General features: G+C 42.2%; 2 protein-coding genes across 4 annotated transcripts in view; one reads left to right on the forward strand and one right to left on the reverse strand.

Moving 5' to 3' along the window:
* LOC110528667 (centromere protein P) overlaps positions 1 to 23227 on the reverse strand; it is a 179863-nt gene that overhangs the window by 13697 nt on the left and 142939 nt on the right. The gene's annotated exons all lie outside the window — the stretch shown is intronic.
* Positions 1 to 23227, forward strand: part of ecm2 (extracellular matrix protein 2, female organ and adipocyte specific) — a 40146-nt gene that overhangs the window by 11041 nt on the left and 5878 nt on the right. For both annotated transcript variants that reach the window (XM_036984290.1, XM_036984291.1), the window contains 4 exons: positions 11344 to 12042; positions 16185 to 16300; positions 20236 to 20371; positions 20639 to 20796. In XM_036984290.1, coding sequence (XP_036840185.1) covers positions 11344 to 12042; positions 16185 to 16300; positions 20236 to 20371; positions 20639 to 20796 — 1109 coding nt within the window. The remainder of the gene's footprint in view (positions 1 to 11343; positions 12043 to 16184; positions 16301 to 20235; positions 20372 to 20638; positions 20797 to 23227) is intronic.

Below are 23227 nucleotides of genomic sequence, written 5' to 3' on the forward strand. Positions count from 1 at the left end.
CAGTATGGTCTGTTAGTCAGTATGGTCTGTCAGTCAGTATGGTCTGTTAGTCAGTATGGTCTGTCGGTCAGTATGGTCTAATAGTCAGTATGGTCTGTTAGTCAGTATGGTCTGTTAGTCAGTATGGTCTAATAGTCAGTTTGGTCTGTTAGTCAGTATGGTCTGTTAGTCAGTATGGTCTGTTAGTCAGTATGGTCTGTTAGTCAGTATGGTCTACTGGTCAGTATGGTCTGTAAGTCAGTATGGTCTGTCGGTTAGTATGGTCTAATAGTCAGTATGGTCTGTTAGTCAGTATGGTCTGTTAGTCAGTATGGTCTGTTAGTCAGTATGGTCTGTCGGTCAGTATGGTCTAATAGTCAGTATGGTCTGTTAGTCAGTATGGTCTGTTAGTCAGTATAGTCTGTTAGTCAGTATGGTCTAATAGTCAGTTTGGTCTGTTAGTCAGTATGGTCTATTAGTCAGTATGGCCTGTCGGTCAGTATGGTCTACTGGTCAGTATGGTCTATTAGTCAGTATGGTCTATTAGTCAGTATGGTCTGTTAGTCAGTATGGTCTATTGGTCAGTATGGTCTACTCCTCAGTATGGTCTATTAGTCAGTATGGTCTATTAGTCAGTATGGTCTAATAGTCAGTATGGTCTGTTAGTCAGTATGGCCTGTCGGTCAGTATGGTCTGTTAGTCAGTATGGTCTATTAGTCAGTATGGCCTGTCGGTCAGTATGGTCTATTGGTCAGTAGGGTCTACTGGTCAGTATGGTCTATTAGTCAGTATGGTCTATTAGTCAGTATGGTCTGTTAGTCAGTATGGTCTATTGGTCAGTATGGTCTACTCCTCAGTATGGTCTATTAGTCAGTATGGTCTATTAGTCAGTATGGTCTGTTAGTCAGTATGGTCTATTGGTCAGTAGGGTCTACTGGTCAGTATGGTCTAATAGTCCGTATGGTCGGTATGGTCTGTTGGTCCTCATGTCTCTCATGACCAGGTTGGCTAGAGTGGTATGTTGTTACATCACAGCTGGGCTAGGCCACAGTTTCACTGACCACACGGAAACACTGAATTACAGCGCTGAGTGTTGCTATCATGACCGTATCGGTCTGTATGGTCAGATAACACAGACATTTTTAACTTTCGCTGCAGGGTGTCTGAAGGACTGCAATTCTCCCTTTTGAACTCAGGCCATACAAACGAAAGCCCAACTCACCCAAACTTCGACTGACACTGTTGCAGCTAGCTAATATTTAACTGCAGCTTTGCGTGACAATATGTTTCAGATTATACAGCATGATTGCAACTTTGCGTTGTTTAACTGCGTTAACGCTCTGTGTTATGTTGCTGTGGTAACGCTCTGTATCACGTTGCTGTGGTAACGCTCTGTATCACGTTGCTGTGGTAACGCTCTGTATCAAGTTGCTGTGGTAACGCTCTGTATCACGTTGCTGTGGTAACGCTCTGTATCACGTTGCTGTGGTAACACTCTGTATCACGTTGCTGTGGTAACGCTCTGTATCACGTTGCTGTGGTAACGCTCTGTATCACGTTGCTGTGGTAACGCTCTGTATCACGTTGCTGTGGTAACGCTCTGTATCACGTTGCTGTGGTAACGCTCTGTATCACGTTGCTGTGGTAACGCTCTGTATCACGTTGCTGTGGTAACGCTCTGTATCACGCTGCTGTGGTAACGCTCTGTATCACGTTGCTGTGGTAACGCTCTGTATCACGTTGCTGTGGTAACGCTCTGTATCACGTTGCTGTGGTAACGCTCTGTATCACGCTGCTGTGGTAACGCTCTGTATCACGTTGCTGTGGTAACGCTCCGTATCACGTTGCTGCAGTAATTCAACAATGATTCCAAGGCGTCTAGTTTTATTCAAAACTGCTTTACACACAAGTCACCCCTAGTTACATCCAAATTCATTGTGGCTCTAACAGTCAAGGTGTGGTCCACACAACTACCAACTACCAAAGGTAATATGGTGTGTGTGGGAGTAATCCTACATTTGGTCAAAGCTATTACCTGTAACATGTTAAACATCCCAAGCTGGAGCTGTGCAGTTATCCTGGGGCACGGCCATACCTGGAGTCCTGAGATGGTAGTGTATTTACAGAAAGTCAGCTTGGAACAAAATCCTAGAATAATCTAGTAACACATTCAGTAGGTAGGTAGGTAGGTAGCCCAGCAGATAAGGAGTTGGAGCTGTAGCCCAGAGGATAAGGAGTTGGAGCTGTAGCCCAGAGGATAAGGAGTTGGAGCTGTAGCCCAGAGGATAAGGAGTTGGAGCTATAGCCCAGAGGATAAGGAGTTGGAGCTGTAGCCCAGAGGATAAGGAGTTGGAGCTGTAGCCCAGCCCAGAGGATAAGGAGTTGGAGCTGTAGCCCAGAGGATAAGGAGTTGGAGCTATAGCCCAGAGGATAAGGAGTTGGAGCTGTAGCCCAGAGGATAAGGAGTTGGAGATGTAGCCCAGAGGATAAGGAGTTGGAGCTGTAGCCCAGCCCAGAGGATAAGGAGTTGGAGCTGTAGCCCAGAGGATAAGGAGTTGGAGCTGAAGCCCAGCGGATAAGGAGTTGGGAGCTGTAGCCCAGAGGATAAGGAGTTGGAGCTATAGCCCAGAGGATAATGAGTCGGAGCTATAGCCCAGAGGATAAGGAGTTGGAGCTGTAGCCCAGAGGATAAGGAGTTGGAGCTGTAGCCCAGAGGATAAGGAGTTGGAGCTATAGCCCAGAGGATAAGGAGTTGGAGCTGTAGCCCAGAGGATAAGGAGTTGGAGCTGTAGCCCAGAGGATAAGGAGTTGGAGCTGTAGCCCAGAGGATAAGGAGTTGGAGCTGTAGCCCAGAGGATAAGGAGTTGGAGCTGTAGCCCAGAGGATAAGGAGTTGGAGCTGTAGCCCAGCCCAGAGGATAAGGAGTTGGAGCTGTAGCCCAGAGGATAAGGAGTTGGAGCTATAGCCCAGAGGATAAGGAGTTGGAGATGTAGCCCAGAGGATAAGGAGTTGGAGCTGTAGCCCAGCCCAGAGGATAAGGAGTTGGAGCTGTAGCCCAGAGGATAAGGAGTTGGAGCTGTAGCCCAGCGGATAAGGAGTTGGGAGCTGTAGCCCAGAGGATAAGGAGTTGGAGCTGTAGCCCAGAGGATAAGGAGTTGGAGCTGTAGCCCAGAGGATAAGGAGTTGGAGCTGTAGCCCAGAGGATAAGGAGTTGGAGCTGTAGCCCAGAGGATAAGGAGTTGGAGCTGTAGCCCAGAGGATAAGGAGTTGGAGCTGTAGCCCAGAGGATAAGGAGTTGGAGCTGTAGCCCAGAGGATAAGGAGTTGGAGCTGTAGCCCAGAGGATAAGGAGTTGGAGCTATAGCCCAGAGGATAAGGAGTTGGAGCTGTAGCCCAGAGGATAAGGAGTTGGAGCTGTAGCCCAGAGGATAAGGAGTTGGAGCTGTAGCCCAGAGGATAAGGAGTTGGAGCTGTAGCCCAGAGGATAAGGAGTTGGAGCTGTAGCCCAGAGGATAAGGAGTTGGAGCTGTAGCCCAGCCCAGAGGATAAGGAGTTGGAGCTGTAGCCCAGAGGATAAGGAGTTGGAGATGTAGCCCAGAGGATAAGGAGTTGGAGCTGTAGCCCAGCCCAGAGGATAAGGAGTTGGAGCTGTAGCCCAGAGGATAAGGAGTTGGAGCTGTAGCCCAGCGGATAAGGAGTTGGGAGCTGTAGCCCAGAGGATAAGGAGTTGGAGCTGTAGCCCAGAGGATAAGGAGTTGGAGCTGTAGCCCAGAGGATAAGGAGTTGGAGCTGTAGCCCAGAGGATAAGGAGTTGGAGCTGTAGCCCAGAGGATAAGGAGTTGGAGCTGTAGCCCAGATGATAAGGAGTTGGAGCTATAGCCCAGAGAATAAGGAGTTGGAGCTGTAGCCCAGAGGATAAGGAGTTGGAGCTGTAGCCCAGAGGATAAGGAGTTGGAGCTGTAGCCCAGAGGATAAGGAGTTGGAGCTGTAGCCCAGAGGATAAGGAGTTTGAGCTGTAGCCCAGAGGATAAGGAGTTGGAGCTGTAGCCCAGAGGATAAGGAGTTGGAGCTGTAGCCCAGAGGATAAGGAGTTGGAGCTATAGCACAGAGGATAAGGAGTTGGAGCTATAGCACAGAGGATAAGGAGTTGGAGCTGTAGCCCAGAGGATAAGGAGTTGGAGCTGTAGCCCAGAGGATAAGGAGTTGGAGCTGTAGCCCAGAGAATAAGGAGTTGGAGCTGTAGCCCAGAGGATAAGGAGTTGGAGCTGTAGCCCAGAGGATAAGGAGTTGGAGCTGTAGCCCAGAGGATAAGGAGTTGGAGCTGTAGCCCAGAGGATAAGGAGTTGGAGCTGTAGCCCAGAGGATAAGGAGTTGGAGCTGTAGCCCAGAGGATAAGGAGTTGGAGCTGTAGCCCAGAGGATAAGGAGTTGGAGCTATAGCCCAGAGGATAAGGAGTTGGAGCTGTAGCCCAGAGGATAAGGAGTTGGAGCTGTAGCCCAGAGGATAAGGAGCTGTTACTATAGATCATAAACTAGATTTAGCCGTGCGCCACATTTTTCTTAAAGTGGAGGGTCAAAGTGCCAGAACATAATGAGAAATAACTTGTAGACTGCAAATGGACCGGAAGAAGCTCAAACTGATTTAACATTCGACTAAAACAGAATTATTTCAAACATTGCTTACATTTGTATACAAATTTAAGTCAAAACTATAGCTAGGCCACTCGGGAACATTAAAACGTCACCTTGGTAAGCAACTCCAAGGTACAGTGTATTTAGACCCCTTGAATTTTTCAACATTTTGTTACGTTACAGCCTTATTCTAAAATGGATTAAAATAGTTTTTTCCCCTCATTAATCTACACACAATACCCCACATTGACAAAACCAAAACAGGTTTTTAGAAAATTTTGCAAATGTATTACAAATAAATAACTGAAATATCACATTTACATAAGTATTCAGACTCTTTACTCAGTACTTCGTTGAAGCATCTTTGGCAGTGATTACAGCCTTGAGTCTTCTTGGGTGTGATGCTACAAGCTTGCCACACCTGTATTTGGGGAGTTTCTCCCATTCTTCTCTGCAGATCCTCTCAAGCTCTGTCAGGTTGGATGGGGAGCGTCGCTGGACAGCTATTTTCAAGTCTCTCCAGGGATGTTTGATCGGGTTCAAGTCCGGGCTCTGTCTGGGCCACTCAAGGACATTCAGAGACTTGTCCCGAAGCCACTCCTGCGTTGTCTTTGCTGTGTGGATAAGGTTGTTGTCCTGTTGGAAGGTGAACCTTCGCCCTAGTCTGAGCGCTCTGGAGCAGGTTTTCATCAAGGATCTCTCTATACTTTGCTCCGTTCATCTTTCCCTCGATCCTGACTAGTCTCCCAGTCGCTGCCGCTGAATAACATCCCCACAGCTTGATGCTGCCACCACCATGCTTCACCGTAGGGATGGTGCCAGGTGTGACACTTGGCATTCAGGCTAAAGAGTTCAATCTTGGTTTTATCAGACCAGAGAATATTGTTTCTCATGGCCTGAGTCCTTTAGGTGCCTTTCGGCAAACTCAACGTTGACAATGTGAACAGAGTGCCCCATGGTGCCGGTGGGGTTATGGTATGGGTAGGCATAAGCTACAGACAACAAACACAATTGGATTTTTTAGATGAAAATTTGAATGCACAGAGATATCGTAACGAGATCTTGAGGCCCATTATGGTGCCATTCATCCGCCGCCATCATCTCACGTTTCAGCATGACAATGCACGGCCCCATGTCGCAAGGATCTGTACACAATTCCTGGAAGCTGAAAATGTCCCGGTTCTTCCATGGCCTGAATACTCACCAGACATGACACCCATTGAGCATGTTTGGGATGCTCTGGATTGACGTATACGACAGCGTGTTCCAGTTAGGGCCAATATCCAGCAACTTCTCACAGCCATTGAAGATGACTGGGACACCATTCCACAAGCCACAATCAACATCCTGATCAACTCTATGTGAAGGAGATGTGCTGTGCTGCATGAGACAAATGGTGGTCTCACCAGATACTGACTGGTTCTGATCCACACCCCTACCTTTTTGTTAAAGGTATCTGTGACCAACAGATGCATATCTGTATTCCCAGTCATGTGAAATCCATAGATTAGGGCCTAATGACTTTATTTAAATTGTCTGATTTCCTCATATGAACTGTAACTCAGTAACATCTTTGAAGTTGTCTCATGTTGCATTTATATTTTTGTTCAGTATTGATTTCTTCGGAAATAATAAAAATCATCTAGTTGAGAAACCCTGTTGTATAACAGTACAGGTCCATTCCTTTTCCTAACTCCTTGACCAGGTAAGGCTACAACGAGGAAAAACTCCAGGCACAATCCTTTGATATCTGATCACAGAATGTACGTTTGTCCCTATGATATCAACCCCTCTGCCTTGCCCCCCCCCCCCCAATATTGTTATTGTGGTGTTAGGTAGGTGTTGTTTATATTGTCATTGTGGTGTTAGGTAGGTGTTGTTGTTTATATTGTTATTGTGGTGTTAGGTAGGTGTTGTTGTTTATATTGTTATTGTGGTGTTAGGTAGGTGTTGTTGTTTATATTGTTATTGTGGTGTTAGGTAGGTGTTGTTGTTTATATTGTTATTGTGGTGTTAGGTAGGTGTTGTTTATATTGTCATTGTGGTGTTAGGTAGGTGTTGTTGTTTATATTGTTATTGTGGTGTTAGGTAGGTGTTGTTGTTTATATTGTTATTGTGGTGTTAGGTAGGTGTTGTTGTTTATATTGTTATTGTGGTGTTAGGTAGGTGTTGTTGTTTATATTGTTATTGTGGTGTTAGGTAGGTGTTGTTGTTTATATTGTTATTGTGGTGTTAAGTAGGTGTTGTTTATATTGTTATTGTGGTGTTAGGTAGGTGTTGTTGTTTATATTGTCATTGTGGTGTTAGGTAGGTGTTGTTGTTTATATTGTTATTGTGGTGTTAGGTAGGTGTTGTTGTTTATATTGTCACTGTGGTGTTAGGTAGGTGTTGTTGTTTATATTGTTATTGTGGTGTTAAGTAGGTGTTGTTTATATTGTTATTGTGGTGTTAGGTAGGTGTTGTTGTTTATATTGTCATTGTGGTGTTAGGTAGGTGTTGTTGTTTATATTGTTATTGTGGTGTTAGGTAGGTGTTGTTGTTTATATTGTCATTGTGGTGTTAGGTAGGTGTTGTTGTTTATATTGTCATTGTGGTGTTAGGTAGGTGTTGTTGTTTATATTGTCATTGAGGTGTTAGGTAGGTGTTGTTGTTTATATTGTTATTGTGGTGTTAGGTAGGTGTTGTTGTTTATATTGTTATTGTGGTGTTAGGTAGGTGTTGTTGTTTATATTGTCATTGTGGTATTAGGTAGGTGTTGTTGTTTATATTGTTATTGTGGTGTTAGGTAGGTGTTGTTGTTTATATTGTTATTGTGGTGTTAGGTAGGTGTTGTTGTTTATATTGTTATTGTGGTGTTTCACTGGCCATTTTAACTAATCTTAACTATCGTAGTACTAATCTTAACTACCGTAGTACTATCTTAACCAATCTTAACTACTGTAGTACTAATCTTAACTACCGTAGTACTATCTTAACCGATCTTAACTACTGTAGTACTAATATTAACTACCGTAGTACTAATCTTAACTACCATAGTACTATCTTAACCGATCTTAACTACTGTAGTACTAATCTTAACTATCATAGTACTAATCTTAACTACCGTAGTACTATCTTAACCGATCTTAACTACTGTAGTACTAATCTTAACTATCGTAGTACTAATCTTAACTACCGTAGTACTATCTTAACCGATCTTAACTACTGTAGTACTAATCTTAACTATCGTAGTACTAATCTTAACTACTGTAGTACTAATCTTAACTATCTTAACTACCGTAGTACTAATCTTAACTATCTTAACTACCATAGTACTAATCTTAACTATCTTAACTACCATAGTACTAATCTTAACTATCGTAGTACTATCTTAACTACCGTAGTACTAATCTTAACTAACGTAGTACTATCTTAACCAATCGTAACTACCGTAGTGCTATCTTAACCGATCTTAACTACCGTAGTACTAATCTTAACTATCGTAGTACTAATCTTAACTATCGTAGTACTAATCTTAACTGATCTTAACTACCGTAGTACTAATCTTAACTATCGTAGTACTAATCTTAACTACCGTAGTACTAATCTTAACTACCGTAGTACTAATCTTAACCACCGTAGTACTATCTTAACTATCTTAACTATCGTAGTACTATCTTAACTATCATAGTACTAATCTTAACTATCGTAGTACTAATCTTAACTATCGTAGTATTAATCTTAACTACCGTAGTACTATCTTAACCAATCTTAACTACCATAGTACTAATCTTAACTATCGTAGTACTATCTTAACCACCGTAGTACTAATCTTAACTATCGTAGTACTAATCTTAACTGATCTTAACTACCGTAGTACCAATCTTAACTATCGTAGTACTATCTTAACTATCGTAGTACTAATCTTAACTGATCTTAACTACCGTAGTACCAATCTTAACTATCGTAGTACTCATTTTAACTATCTTAACTATCGTAGTACTATCTTAACTATCGTAGTACTAATCTTAACTATCATAGTACTAATCTTAACTATCGTAGTACTATCGTAGTACTAATCTTAACTATTGTAGTATTAATCTTAACTACCGTAGTACTATCTTAACCAATCTTAACTACCATAGTACTAATCTTAATTATCGTAGTACTATCTTAACCGATCTTAACTACCGTAGTACCAATCTTAACTATCGTAGTACTAATCTTAACTATCGTAGTACTATCTTAACTATCGTAGTACTAATCTTAACTGATCTTAACTACCGTAGTACCAATCTTAACTATCGTAGTACTCATTTTAACTATCTTAACTATCGTAGTACTATCTTAACTATCGTAGTACTAATCTTAACTATCATAGTACTAATCTTAACTATCGTAGTACTATCGTAGTACTAATCTTAACTATTGTAGTATTAATCTTAACTACCGTAGTACTATCTTAACCAATCTTAACTACCATAGTACTAATCTTAATTATCGTAGTACTATCTTAACCGATCTTAACTACCGTAGTACCAATCTTAACTATCGTAGTACTAATCTTAACTATCGTAGTACTATCTTAACTATCGTAGTACTAATCTTAACTACCGTAGTACTAATCTTAACTACCGTAGTACTAATCTTAACTACCGTAGTACTAATCTTAACTATCGTAGTACTATCTTAACCGATCTTAACTACCGTAGTACCAATCTTAACTACCGTAGTACTAATCTTAACTATCGTAGTACTAATCTTAACTACCGTAGTACTATCTTAACCGATCTTAACTATCGTAGTACTAATCTTAACTATCATAGTACTAATCTTAACTACCGTAGTACTATCTTAACTACCATAGTACTAATCTTAACTACCGTAGTACTAATCTTAACTATCGTAGTACTAATCTTAACTACCGTAGTACTATCTTAACCGATCTTAACTATCGTAGTACTAATCTTAACTATCATAGTACTAATCTTAACTACCAAAGTACTAATCTTAACTACCGTAGTACTAATCTTAACTATCGTAGTACTATCTTAACTATCGTAGTACTAATCTTAACTATCATAGTACTAATCTTAACTACCGTAGTACTATCTTAACTACCATAGTACTAATCTTAACTACCGTAGTACTAATCTTAACTATCGTAGTACTAATCTTAACTACCGTAGTACTATCTTAACCGATCTTAACTATCGTAGTACTAATCTTAACTATCATAGTACTAATCTTAACTACCAAAGTACTAATCTTAACTACCGTAGTACTAATCTTAACTATCGTAGTACTATCTTAACTATCGTAGTACTAATCTTAACTATCGTAGTACTAATCTTAACTATCGTAGTACTATCTTAACTATCGTAGTACTAATCTTAACTATCGTAGTATTAATCTTAACTACCGTAGTACTAATCTTAACTACCGTAGTACTATCTTAACCGATCTTAACTACTGTAGTACTAATCTTAACTACCGTAGTACTAATCTTAACTATCGTAGTACTAATCTTAACTACCGTAGTACTAATCTTAACTACCGTAGTACTAATCTTAACTACCGTAGTACTATCTTAACTGATCTTAACTATCGTAGTACTAATCTTAACTACCGTAGTACTATCTTAACTGATCTTAACTATCATAGTACTAATCTTAACTACCGTAGTACTATCTTAACTGATCTTAACTATCGTAGTACTATCTTAACCGATTTTAACTATCGTAGTACTAATCTTAACTATCGTAGTACTAATCTTAACTCTAAGATACAGAACGCGTCTCCTTCCTGAGGAGTATGATGGCTGCATGGTCCCATGGTGTTTATATTTGCGTACTATTCTTTGCACAGAAGAATGTGGTACATTCAGTTTTTTGGAAATTGCTCCCAATGATGAACCAGACTTGTGGAGGTCTACAAAGATATAGAGTGTAACACTGAACTCACCTAAAACACTAGTTGATAACTTTTCATTGGTGGAGGCATGAATATGCCTCCACCAATCTATCCCTCTCTCCTGGATCTATCCTTCTCTTCCTCCCTCGCCTCTCCCGCCCTTCATTCATTGCCTCTCCCTCCCGCCATCCCTCGCCATCCCCCACCTCTCCCTCCATCCCTTGCCTCCTCCTCCATTCCATCCCTCGCCTCTCCCTCCATTCCATCCCTCCATTCCATCCCTCGCCCCTCCCTCCATTCCATCCCTCGCCTCTCCCTCCATTCCATCCCTCGCCTCTCTCTCCATCCCTCGCATCACTCTCTCTCGCCCCTCGCATCCATCCTTCGTCTCGCTCTCCATCCCTCGTCTCTCCCTCTCTCGCCTCTCCCTCCGTCGCTTGCCTTACCCTCTGTCGCTCCCTCCATCCCTCGTCTCTCTCTCCATCCCTCGTCTCTCTCTCCATTCCTCGTCTCTCCCTCCATCCCTCGTCTCTCTCTCCATCCCTCGCCTCTCTCCATCCCTCGTTTCTCCCTCCATCCCTCGTTTCTCCCTCCATCCCTCGTCTCTCTCTACATCCCTCGTCTCTCTCTACATCCCTCGTCTCTCTCTCCATCCCTCGTCTCTCTCTCCATCCCTCGTCTCTCTCTCCATCCCTCGTCTCTCTCTCCATCCCTTGTCTCTCTCTCCATCCATCCCATCCTCTCTCCCTCCATCCCATCCTCTTTCCCTAACACTCTGCGGTTCTGATTGGCTGGGCCAGCAGCCCGTGGTGACGCCCCTTACTTCTCTGGCAATTCCCCAGTTCCCAACGACCCCAGCGACCATGTGAACCCTGACCATGACCCCGCCGTGCCCCGCTCCCAGGCCGAGATCGAACTCCTCTTGAAGAGAGAGGAGGAGGAGCACAGGGAGGAAGAGGCACGTCTTCTCAAGAAGGACGCAGAGAAAAAGAGGAGGAAGAAACAGAAGAAGGAGGAGGCTGAGAGACAGAGGAGTCTGCAGGAGGAGAGGAGTCTGCAGGAGGAGAGGAGGCAGCAGGAGGAGAGGAGGCGCGAGGAAGAGCGGCTGCAGATGGAGAAGGAGGCAGAGAAGAGGCAGGAGGAAGCAGAGGCGGCCATGAAGGAGCAGGAAAGGAAGCTGGAGGAGGAGAGGAGGAGACACGAGGAGGACCTGAAGGAGAACCTCAGGGAGCTAGAGGAAGAAGAAGAAGAGGAGAGGGAGCAGGAGGAGGAAGACATGGAGTGGCTTTTGAGAGGAGATGTTTTCCAGATCTTTCCAGAGGAGCCGACCGAAGAGGACCTCCTTACACCTCCCCTAGCCGAGCCCACTGAGAAACAAGAGGAGGATGGAGGAGCGGAGTGGGGAGTGGTGGCACACGGACCTGGGAACACCCTCCCGTTAGGTTGTGATATCTCTGATGTCATCGTGACGTGTGAGAACGCCCAGCTGACCAACTTCCCTCCCCTGAACATCCCTGAACTTAAGTCTCTGAGCCTGGAGGGTAAGTTTAAGGAAAACTCCAACCCCCCCCAAAAAAACGATAATTTGGTATATGTTTAATTAGTAAATTGTTGATATAGTCCCAATATGTTTTCAAGATATGTAACTTTCAAAGTGCAGAAATACAGCCGGTATCATATGATACTGCGTTTTACCGGCTGTATTTCTGCACTTGGAAAGTGACATATCTTGAAAACATGATTGCTGACATGCAAAACATCTTGGGACTAAATCAACAATTTACTAATTAAACAAATACCAAACGAGAGTTTTTGGTTGGAATTTTCCTTTAAGGCAGCTGTGTGTCCGCGTGCGTGCGCGTGTGTGTGTGTGTGTGTGTGCGTGTGTGTGCAAGTGCTGTATAAGGTAGACAACACACCATCATATCACGTGTTAGACACTAAACCAGAAATGTCAAATCACAAATCACCCAAAACACAAAAACCAATCCCCATGCAGAGACTTCTATTGAGAAGTGAGTAATGTTTTTTGTTTGGTCGTTGTGATGGTAATTCCTAATGTGGTCACACAGTCTAAAGTTAATAGGACTAGAAACTAAAGAGAAAAATAAATACTGGAGGATAGATTTATTAGCTTCTCATGCCTGTTGGTTTATATACTGCAATTATGGAGGCTTTTGGCATAATTATGGTATGCACTAGAAGTATGAGAGCTTTTGGACCATGTCTTGACTTGCAGGACACGTAGTCATGGAAAGCACAACAGAGTCATTCTGAACACTAGTATTTAACAACACTATAACACCAGGCTATGGAGTCCAGTCATTCTGAACACTAGTATTTAACAACACTATAACACCAGGCTATGGAGTCCAGTCATTCTGAACACTAGTATTTAACAACACTATAACACCAGGCTATGGAGTCCAGTCATTCTGAACACTAGTATTTAACAACACTATAACACCAGGCTATGGAGTCCAGTCATTCTGAACACTAGTATTTAACAACACTATAACACCAGGCTATGGAGTCCAGTCATTCTGAACACTAGTATTTAACAACACTATAACACCAGGCTATGGAGTCCAGTCATTCTGAACACTAGTCTTTAACAACACTATAACGTCAGGCTATGGAGTCCAGTCATTCTGAACACTAGTATTTAACAACACTATAATACCAGGCTATGGAGTCCAGTCATTCTGAACACTAGTATTTAACAACACTATAACACCAGGCTATGGAGTCCAGTCATTCTGAACACTAGTCTTTAACAACACTATAACGTCAGGCTATGGAGTCCAGTCATTCTGAACACTAGTATTTAACAACACTATAATACCAGGCTATGGAGTCCAGTCATTCTGAACACTAGTAAATAACAACACTATAACACCAGGCTATGGAGTCCAGTCATTCTGAACACTAGTATTGAACAACACTATAACACCAGGCTATGGAGTCCAGTCATTCTGAACACTAGTATTTAACAACACTATAACACCAGGCTATGGAGTCCAGTCATTCTGAACACTAGTATTTAACAACACTATAACACCAGGCTATGGAGTCCAGTCATTCTGAACACTAGTATTGAACAACACTATAACACCAGGCTATGGAGTCCAGTCATTCTGAACACTAGTATTTAACAACACTATAACACCAGGCTATGGAGTCCAGTCATTCTGAACACTAGTATTTAACAACACTATAACACCAGGCTATGGAGTCCAGTCATTCTGAACACTAGTATTGAACAACACTATAACACCAGGCTATGGAGTCCAGTCATTCTGAACACTAGTATTTAACAACACTATAACACCAGGCTATGGAGTCCAGTCATTCTGAACACTAGTATTTAACAACACTATAACACCAGGCTATGGAGTCCAGTCATTCTGAACACTAGTATTTAACAACACTATAACACCAGGCTATGGAGTTCAGTCATTCTGAACACTAGTATTTAACAACACTATAACACCAGGCTATGGAGTCCAGTCATTCTGAACACTAGTTTTTAACAACACTATAACACCAGGCTTATGGAGTCCAGTCATTCTGAACACTAGTATTTAACAACACTATAACACCAGGCTATGGAGTCCAGTCATTCTGAACACTAGTATTTAACAACACTATAACACCAGGCTATGGAGTCCAGTCATTCTGAACACTAGTATTTAACAACACTATAACACCAGGCTTATGGAGTCCAGTCATTCTGAACACTAGTATTTAACAACACTATAACACCAGGCTATGGAGTCCAGTCATTCTGAACACTAGTATTTAACAACACTATAACACCAGGCTATGGAGTCCAGTCATTCTGAACACTAGTATTTAACAACACTATAACACCAGGCTATGGAGTCCAGTCATTCTGAACACTAGTATTTAACAACACTATAACACCAGGCTATGGAGTCCAGTCATTCTGAACACTAGTATTGAACAACACTATAACACCAGGCTATGGAGTCCAGTCATTCTGAACACTAGTATTGAACAACACTATAACACCAGGCTATGGAGTCCAGTCATTCTGAACACTAGTATTTAACAACACTATAACACCAGGCTATGGAGTCCAGTCATTCTGAACACTAGTATTTAACAACACTATAACACCAGGCTATGGAGTCCAGTCATTCTGAACACTAGTATTGAACAACACTATAACACCAGGCTATGGAGTCCAGTCATTCTGAACACTAGTATTTAACAACACTATAACACCAGGCTATGGAGTCCAGTCATTCTGAACACTAGTATTTAACAACACTATTACACCAGGCTATGGAGTCCAGTCATTCTGAACACTAGTATTTAACAACACTATAACACCAGGCTATGGAGTCCAGTCATTCTGAACACTAGTCTTTAACAACACTATAACACCAGGCTATGGAGTCCAGTCATTCTGAACACTAGTATTGAACAACACTATAACACCAGGCTATGGAGTCCAGTCATTCTGAACACTAGTCTTTAACAACACTATTACACCAGGCTATGGAGTCCAGTCATTCTGAACACTAGTCTTTAACAACACTATTACACCAGGCTATGGAGTCCAGTCATTCTGAACACTAGTATTTAACAACACTATTACACCAGGCTATGGAGTCCAGTCATTCTGAACACTAGTCTTTAACAACACTATTACACCAGGCTATGGAGTCCAGTCATTCTGAACACTAGTATTTAACAACACTATAACACCAGGCTATGGAGTCCAGTCATTCTGAACACTAGTATTTAACAACACTATAACACCAGGCTATGGAGTCCAGTCATTCTGAACACTAGTATTTAACAACACTATAACACCAGGCTATGGAGTCCAGTCATTCTGAACACTAGTATTTAACAACACTATAACACCAGGCTATGGAGTCCAGTCATTCTGAACACTAGTATTTAACAACACTATAACACCAGGCTATGGAGTCCAGTCATTCTGAACACTAGTCTTTAACAACACTATTACACCAGGCTATGGAGTCCAGTCATTCTGAACACTAGTCTTTAACAACACTATAACACCAGGCTATGGAGTCCAGTCATTCTGAACACTAGTATTTAACAACACTATAACACCAGGCTATGGAGTCCAGTCATTCTGAACACTAGTATTGAACAACACTATAACACCAGGCTATGGAGTCCAGTCATTCTGAACACTAGTATTGAACAACACTATAACACCAGGCTATGGAGTCCAGTCATTCTGAACACTAGTCTTTAACAACACTATAACACCAGGCTATGGAGTCCAGTCATTCTGAACACTAGTCTTTAACAACACTATAACACCAGGCTATGGAGTCCAGTCATTCTGAACACTAGTATTGAACAACACTATAACACCAGGCTATGGAGTCCAGTCATTCTGAACACTAGTATTGAACAACACTATAACACCAGGCTATGGAGTCCAGTCATTCTGAACACTAGTCTTTAACAACACTATTACACCAGGCTATGGAGTCCAGTCATTCTGAACACTAGTATTTAACAACACTATAACACCAGGCTATGGAGTCCAGTCATTCTGAACACTAGTCTTTAACAACACTATTACACCAGGCTATGGAGTCCAGGCTTAATGAAAACACTAATATTCATGTTATTCCTCAGATTAATATGTCTCTTAAATTATCGCCAGGTAACGCCATCTCAACCATCCCAGTGGGGGCGTTCAATGGTATCCCCAACCTGGAGTGGATTAACCTGAGCAAGAACAAGTTGGTGACTTCTGGCATTGCCCCACGTGCCTTCAAAGTAAGAGTCTCTCCTTTGAAATAAGAGCCCGTCTTTCTGCTGGCATTGGCCTATACTCCTTCAAAGTAAGAGTCTCTCCTTTGAAATAAGAGCCCGTCTCTCTGCTGGCATTGGCCTATACACCTTCAAAGTAAGAGTCTCTCGTTTGAAATAAGAGCCCGTCTCTCTGCTGGCATCGGCCTATACTCCTTCAAAGTAAGAGTCTGTTTTTTTTCTTCTTCTTCTGCTGGCTTCACTCCACACTCCTTCAAAGTAAGAGTCTGTTTCTCTGCGGCCATTGCCTCACACACTTTCCAAAAATAAGGAGTCTGTTTCCAATGTGCCTGTCCAACCAATGAAATATGAACAGTGTGGGAACAGTCTAAGCAGATGAATATGTGAACAAACAGAAGCATGTCAACATGGGGAGGAAGGGACATTTGACTCACTCCCTCTGGTCAAAATAAAAGTCTGCGTTTTTAAACAGTCAATATTTAAAACCATCTGGAACATTTCCCAGAACACACAGCGGCCTATCATGTTAGAGTTCTGACTAGGCCCGAACACAACAATACACTAATGAGAGAGGGAGAGAACACAGGTTAGCTAGCAGTTATTTGTTTGATAAGTGAACATTAGAGCCGGGTTAGTTGGATCTGGGTCTGGTGTCCATGACACATTTGTCCATAGAGAAACTCTCTCTTTAGTGATGGCCACTTCAACTATCCTCCGTTAATTACTGCAATTACACTTTGGAGAATATTGGAGAAAATCCAAAATTACATTCCATTCACTCTTGAATCTCAAAACACTTCGATGGACATCAGCAGTATAAGATATATGATTTAACTTTGCGAGGCACAACAGACGCCAAAATCTCACTTCTACCCGTTTTAAACCAACATGAGCTAATTTAAACTGTAGCATGACTCTTGGAGCCAGTCTGCCATTTAGTTTGCACAATGAAACACAGTCTAAACTCTTTAAGCCACGGAGGCTTTAAAGGAAGGATGCCTGTTGAGCTAGCATCACCCCCATTCACCCTTCACCCTGCTCTGCCACCAACCTGGAGTGGATTAACCTGAGCAAGAACAAGTTGGTGACTTCTGGCATTGCCCCACGTGCCTTCAAAGTAAGAGTCTCTCCTTTGAAATAAGAGCCCGTCTTTCTGCTGGCATTGGCCTATACTCCTTCAAAGTAAGAGTCTCTCCTTTGAAATAAGAGCCCGTCTCTCTGCTGGCATTGGCCTATACACCTTCAAAGTAAGAGTCTCTCGTTTGAAATAAGAGCCCGTCTCTCTGCTGGCATCGGCCTATACTCCTTCAAAGTAAGAGTCTGTTTTTTTTCTTCTTCTTCTGCTGGCTTCACTCCACACTCCTTCAAAGTAAGAGTCTGTTTCTCTGCGGCCATTGCCTCACACACTTTCCAAAAATAAGGAGTCTGTTTCCAATGTGCCTGTCCAACCAATGAAATATGAACAGTGTGGGAACAGTCTAAGCAGATGAATATGTGAACAAACAGAAGCATGTCAACATGGGGAGGAAGGGACATTTGACTCACTCCCTCTGGTCAAAATAAAAGTCTGCGTTTTTAAACAGTCAATATTTAAAACCATCTGGAACATTTCCCAGAACACACAGCGGCCTATCATGTTAGAGTTCTGACTAGGCCCGAACACAACAATACACTAATGAGAGAGGGAGAGAACACAGGTTAGCTAGCAGTTATTTGTTTGATAAGTGAACATTAGAGCCGGGTTAGTTGGATCTGGGTCTGGTGTCCATGACACATTTGTCCATAGAGAAACTCTCTCTTTAGTGATGGCCACTTCAACTATCCTCCGTTAATTACTGCAATTACACTTTGGAGAATATTGGAGAAAATCCAAAATTACATTCCATTCACTCTTGAATCTCAAAACACTTCGATGGACATCAGCAGTATAAGATATATGATTTAACTTTGCGAGGCACAACAGACGCCAAAATCTCACTTCTACCCGTTTTAAACCAACATGAGCTAATTTAAACTGTAGCATGACTCTTGGAGCCAGTCTGCCATTTAGTTTGCACAATGAAACACAGTCTAAACTCTTTAAGCCACGGAGGCTTTAAAGGAAGGATGCCTGTTGAGCTAGCATCACCCCCATTCACCCTTCACCCTGCTCTGCCACAAACCTGCACAGGCCTTTTAACCAAAACAACATTCCATGGCTCTTAGTCAAGAGAAACCTCAGGGGAACAGGGAGAGAGAAACCTCAGGGGAACAGGGAGAGAGAAACCTCAGGGGAACAGGGAGAGAGAAACCTCAGGGGAACAGGGAGAGAGAAACCTCAGGGGAACAGAGAGAGAGAAACCTCAGGGGAACAGGGAGAGAGAAACCTCATTTGAACAGGGAGAGAGAAACCTAATTTGAACATGGAGAGAGAAACCTCAGGGGAACAGGGATAGAGAAACCTCATTTGAACAGGGAGAGAGAAACCTCAGGGGAACAGGGATAGAGAAACCTCATTTGAACAGGGAGAGAGAAACCTCAGGGGAACAGGGAGAGAGAAACCTCAGGGGAACAGGGATAGAGAAACCTCATTTGAACAGGGAGAGAGAAACCTCAGGGGAACAGGGATAGAGAAACCTCAGGGGAACAGGGATAGAGAAATCTCATTTGAACAGGGATAGAGAAACCTCATTTGAACAGGGATAGAGAAACCTCAGATGAACAGGGAGAGAGAAACCTCATGGGAACAGGGATAGAGAAACCTCAGGGGAACAGGGAGAGAGAAACCTCAGATGAACAGGGAGAGAGAAACCTCATTTGAACAGGGATAGAGAAACCTATTTCCAGCCAGCTAGATCCACCGAGGTACTATATCACCAGAAAGAGGTGAGGTGCGACAATCAGGACATTTCTACAGCAAGAACCTTTGATTTCGTTTAAAAAAATTATTGTGACAACATCGATCGTTTTTCTTTTCCAATACTTTAGGTGCGCTTGATTTAGCTTGCCTTCCTTAACGGAACCAATAGAATAGTCCCAATAAGTATTTCAAACCAGGTGTGATACTGTGACTGTAACATTCCAATGTACAATATTTACCTTTCTTTATCGGTTTCCCCTTCCACAGAATGACAGAGTATTTTCCATCACTATGGCAACGATAGAACATCTAGATATATAAAGTACTTTATTTTCCATCACCATGGCAACGATAGAACATCTAGATATATAAAGTACTTTATTTTCCATCACCATGGCAACGATAGAACATCTATCTAGATATATAAAGTACTTTATTTCCATCACCATGACAACGATAGAACATCTAGATATATAAAGTACTTTATTTTCCATCACCATGGCAACGATAGAACATCTATCTAGATATATAAAGTACTTTATTTTCCATCACCATGGCAACGATAGAACATCCACCTAGATATATAAAGTACTTTATTTTCCATCACCATGACAACGATAGAACATCTATCTAGATATATAAAGTACTTTATTTTCCATCACCATGACAACGATAGAACATCTAGATATATAAAGTACTTTATTTTCCATCACCATGGCAACGATAGAACATCTATCTAGATATATAAAGTACTTTATTTTCCATCACCATGGCAACGATAGAACATCCACCTAGATATATAAAGTACTTTATTTTCCATCACCATGACAACGATAGAACATCTATCTAGATATATAAAGTACTTTATTTTCCATCACCATGACAACGATAGAACATCTAGATATATAAAGTACTTTATTTTCCATCACCATGGCAACGATAGAACATCTATCTAGATATATAAAGTACTTTATTTTCCATCACCATGGCAACGATAGAACATCCACCTAGATATATAAAGTACTTTATTTTCCATTGGTTAGAGTTGTTTAAATTCCCCAGAGACGCACGTTGTGTCATGTTGTTAATGATCGTTGGTCAGGGCCTGAAGTTCCTGAGCCGTCTGTTCCTGGACAACAACCTCCTAGAGACGGTTCCAACAGATCTCCCATCAACACTACAGGAACTCAAGATCAATGAGAACCACCTCAAAGGCATCGAGGAGAACAGCTTCCAAGGTAACCAAACAAAACAACAAATCTACATGTTACTAGTTACTGGACAAACATTTTCAAAGTACTTTTTTTTGGGGGGGGGGGGGGGGTTGGGGGGGGGGGGCATTTCAGGCAATAATATTTGTATAACTGCAATGCTTCAATCAACAACAACAAATATGTTTCAACTGTACAAACATAAATATTTGTTAGTGGAAGTGGCTGAACCCATAACCAGCACAGGGAGACTTTTATAGGAAAATGTTTTCACTGCTGTGTAATTTCTGAAAGGTCTGAGTAGCCTGTTGATCTTGGAGTTGGAGGGAAACGTCCTGAACGAAGGGAACGTGGATCATCAAGCTTTCAGTCCCCTCTCTCAGCTCTCTTACCTCCGTCTGGGCAGAAATCACTTCAGGACCGTCCCCCAGGGCCTGCCTCCATCTCTGCTGGTGAGATTTATCAGTTTTTATCCAAAGATGTATATAAACCCTGGATTACTGAGGCTATGTATTGGCCATGGAGAGGCTTCGAAGCCATCGGTCGGCCATATTGGCCCTCCCCAATCCTCCATAGGAATGAATGGAATTCTATAGTATTTCAATAAAATGTCATGTATTTAAGGATCTGTTTGTTGTAGTGGGGAAAATAACAAAACATTATACCTTTAAGGAAAATGTGTATACATACACAGTGGGGAGAACAAGTATTTGATACACTGCCGGTTTTGCAGGTTTTCCTACTTACGAAGCATGTAGAGGTCTGTAATTTCTATCATAGGTACACTTCAACTGTGAGAGACGGAATCTAAAACAAAAATCCAGAAAATCACATTGTATGATTTTTAAGTAATTAATTTGTATTTTATTGCATGACATCAGTATTTGATCACTTACCAACCAGTAAGAATTCCGGCTCTCACAGACCTGTTAGCTTTTCTTTAAGAACCCCTCCTGTTCTCCACTCATTACCTGTATTAACTGCACCTGTTTGAACTCGTTACCTGTATAAAAGACACCTGTCCACACAATCAAACAGACTCCAACCTCTCCACAATGGCCAAGACCAGAGAGCTGTGTAAGGACATTAGGGATAAAATTGTAGCCCTGCACAAGGCTGGGATGGGCTACAGGACAATAGGCAAGCAGCTTGGTGAGAAGGCAACAATTGTTGGCGCAATTATTAGAAAATGGAAGAAGTTCAAGATGACGGTCAATCACCCTCAGTCTCAAAGAAAACCATTAGTAACACACTATGCCGTCATGGATTAAAATCCTGCAGCGCACGCAAGGTCCCCCTGCTCATGCCAGCGCATGTCCAGGCCCGTCTGAAGTTTGCCAATGACCATCTGGATGATCCAGAGGAGGAATGGGAGAAGGTCATGTGGTCTGATGAGACAAAAATAGAGCTTTTTGGTCTAAACTACACTCACCGTGCTTGGAGGAAAAAGAAGGATGAGTACAACCCCAAGAACACCATCCCAACCGTGAAGCATGGAGGTGGAAACATCATTCTTTGGGGATGCTTTTCTGCAAAGGGGACAGGACGACTGCACCGTATTGAGGGGAGGATGGATGGGGCCATGTATCGCGAGATCTTGGCCAACAACCTCCTTCCCCCAGTAAGAGCATTGAAGATGGGTCGCGGCTGGGTCTTCCAGCATGACAATGATCCCAAACACACCGCCCGGGCAACGAAGGAGTGGCTTCATAAGAAGCATTTCAAGGTCCTGGAGTGGCCTAGCCAGTCTCCAGATCTCAACCCCATAGAAAATCTTTGGAGGGAGTTGAAAGTCCGTGTTGCCCAGCAACAGCCCCAAAACATCACTGCTCTAGAGGAGATCTGCATGGAGGAATGGGCCAAAATACCAGCAACAGTGTGTGAAAACCTTGTGAAGACTTACAGAAAACGTTTGACCTCTGTCATTGCCAACAAAGGGTATATAACAAAGTATTTAGATAAACTTTTGTTATTAACCAAATACTTATTTTCCACCATAATTTGCAAATAAATTCATTAAAAATCCTACAATGTGATTTTCTGGATTCTTTTCTTCTCATTTAGTCTGTCATAGTTGAAGTGTACCTATGATGAAAATTACAGGCCTCCCTCATCTTTTTAAGTGGGAGAACTTGCACAATTGGTGGCTGACTAAATACTTTTTTGCCCCACTGTATATATATGAAATATTGTTTTAGCCATAGAAATGCATTTATTAATCTTTATAAGAATAAATGTGTCATAAACACAGTGTGGTTTTTCGCTGATAAGTGGACAGTACACATCTGTCCATTGCAATGAAACACAGTGAAGCAACTACAGCCATTTTATTGATAAGTCTTATCCACGACTCACTCTCACGCTTTGGTTAAAGTCAAGGTGCCATGTCAGGAAGGAGTGGCTCAAACACGGCTAACCTCAACACTCAGCTCTGCTTCACAAAACAGCCAGTACATCCTGTCATCACATAACATCCTGTACAGCCTGTCATCACGTAACATCCTGTACAGCCTGTCATTACATAACATCCTGTCATCACATAACATTCTGTACAGCCTGTCATCACATAACATCCTGTACAGCCTGTCATCACATCCTGTACAGCCTGTCATCACATAACATCCTGTACAGCCTGTCATCACATAACATCCTGTCATCACATAACATCCTGTCATCACATAACATCCTGTACAGCCTGTCATTACATAACATCCCGTACAGCCTGTCATCACATAACATCCTGTACAGTCTGTCATCACATAACATCCTGTCCAGCCTGTCATCACATAACATCCTGTCATCACATAACATCCTGTCATCACATAACATCCTGTACAGCCTGTCATTACATAACATCCTGTACAGCCTGTCATCACATAACAT

This window comes from Oncorhynchus mykiss, chromosome 7 (assembly GCF_013265735.2).
Source record: "Oncorhynchus mykiss isolate Arlee chromosome 7, USDA_OmykA_1.1, whole genome shotgun sequence".
In the NCBI taxonomy this organism is placed as follows: Eukaryota; Metazoa; Chordata; class Actinopteri; order Salmoniformes; family Salmonidae; genus Oncorhynchus; species Oncorhynchus mykiss.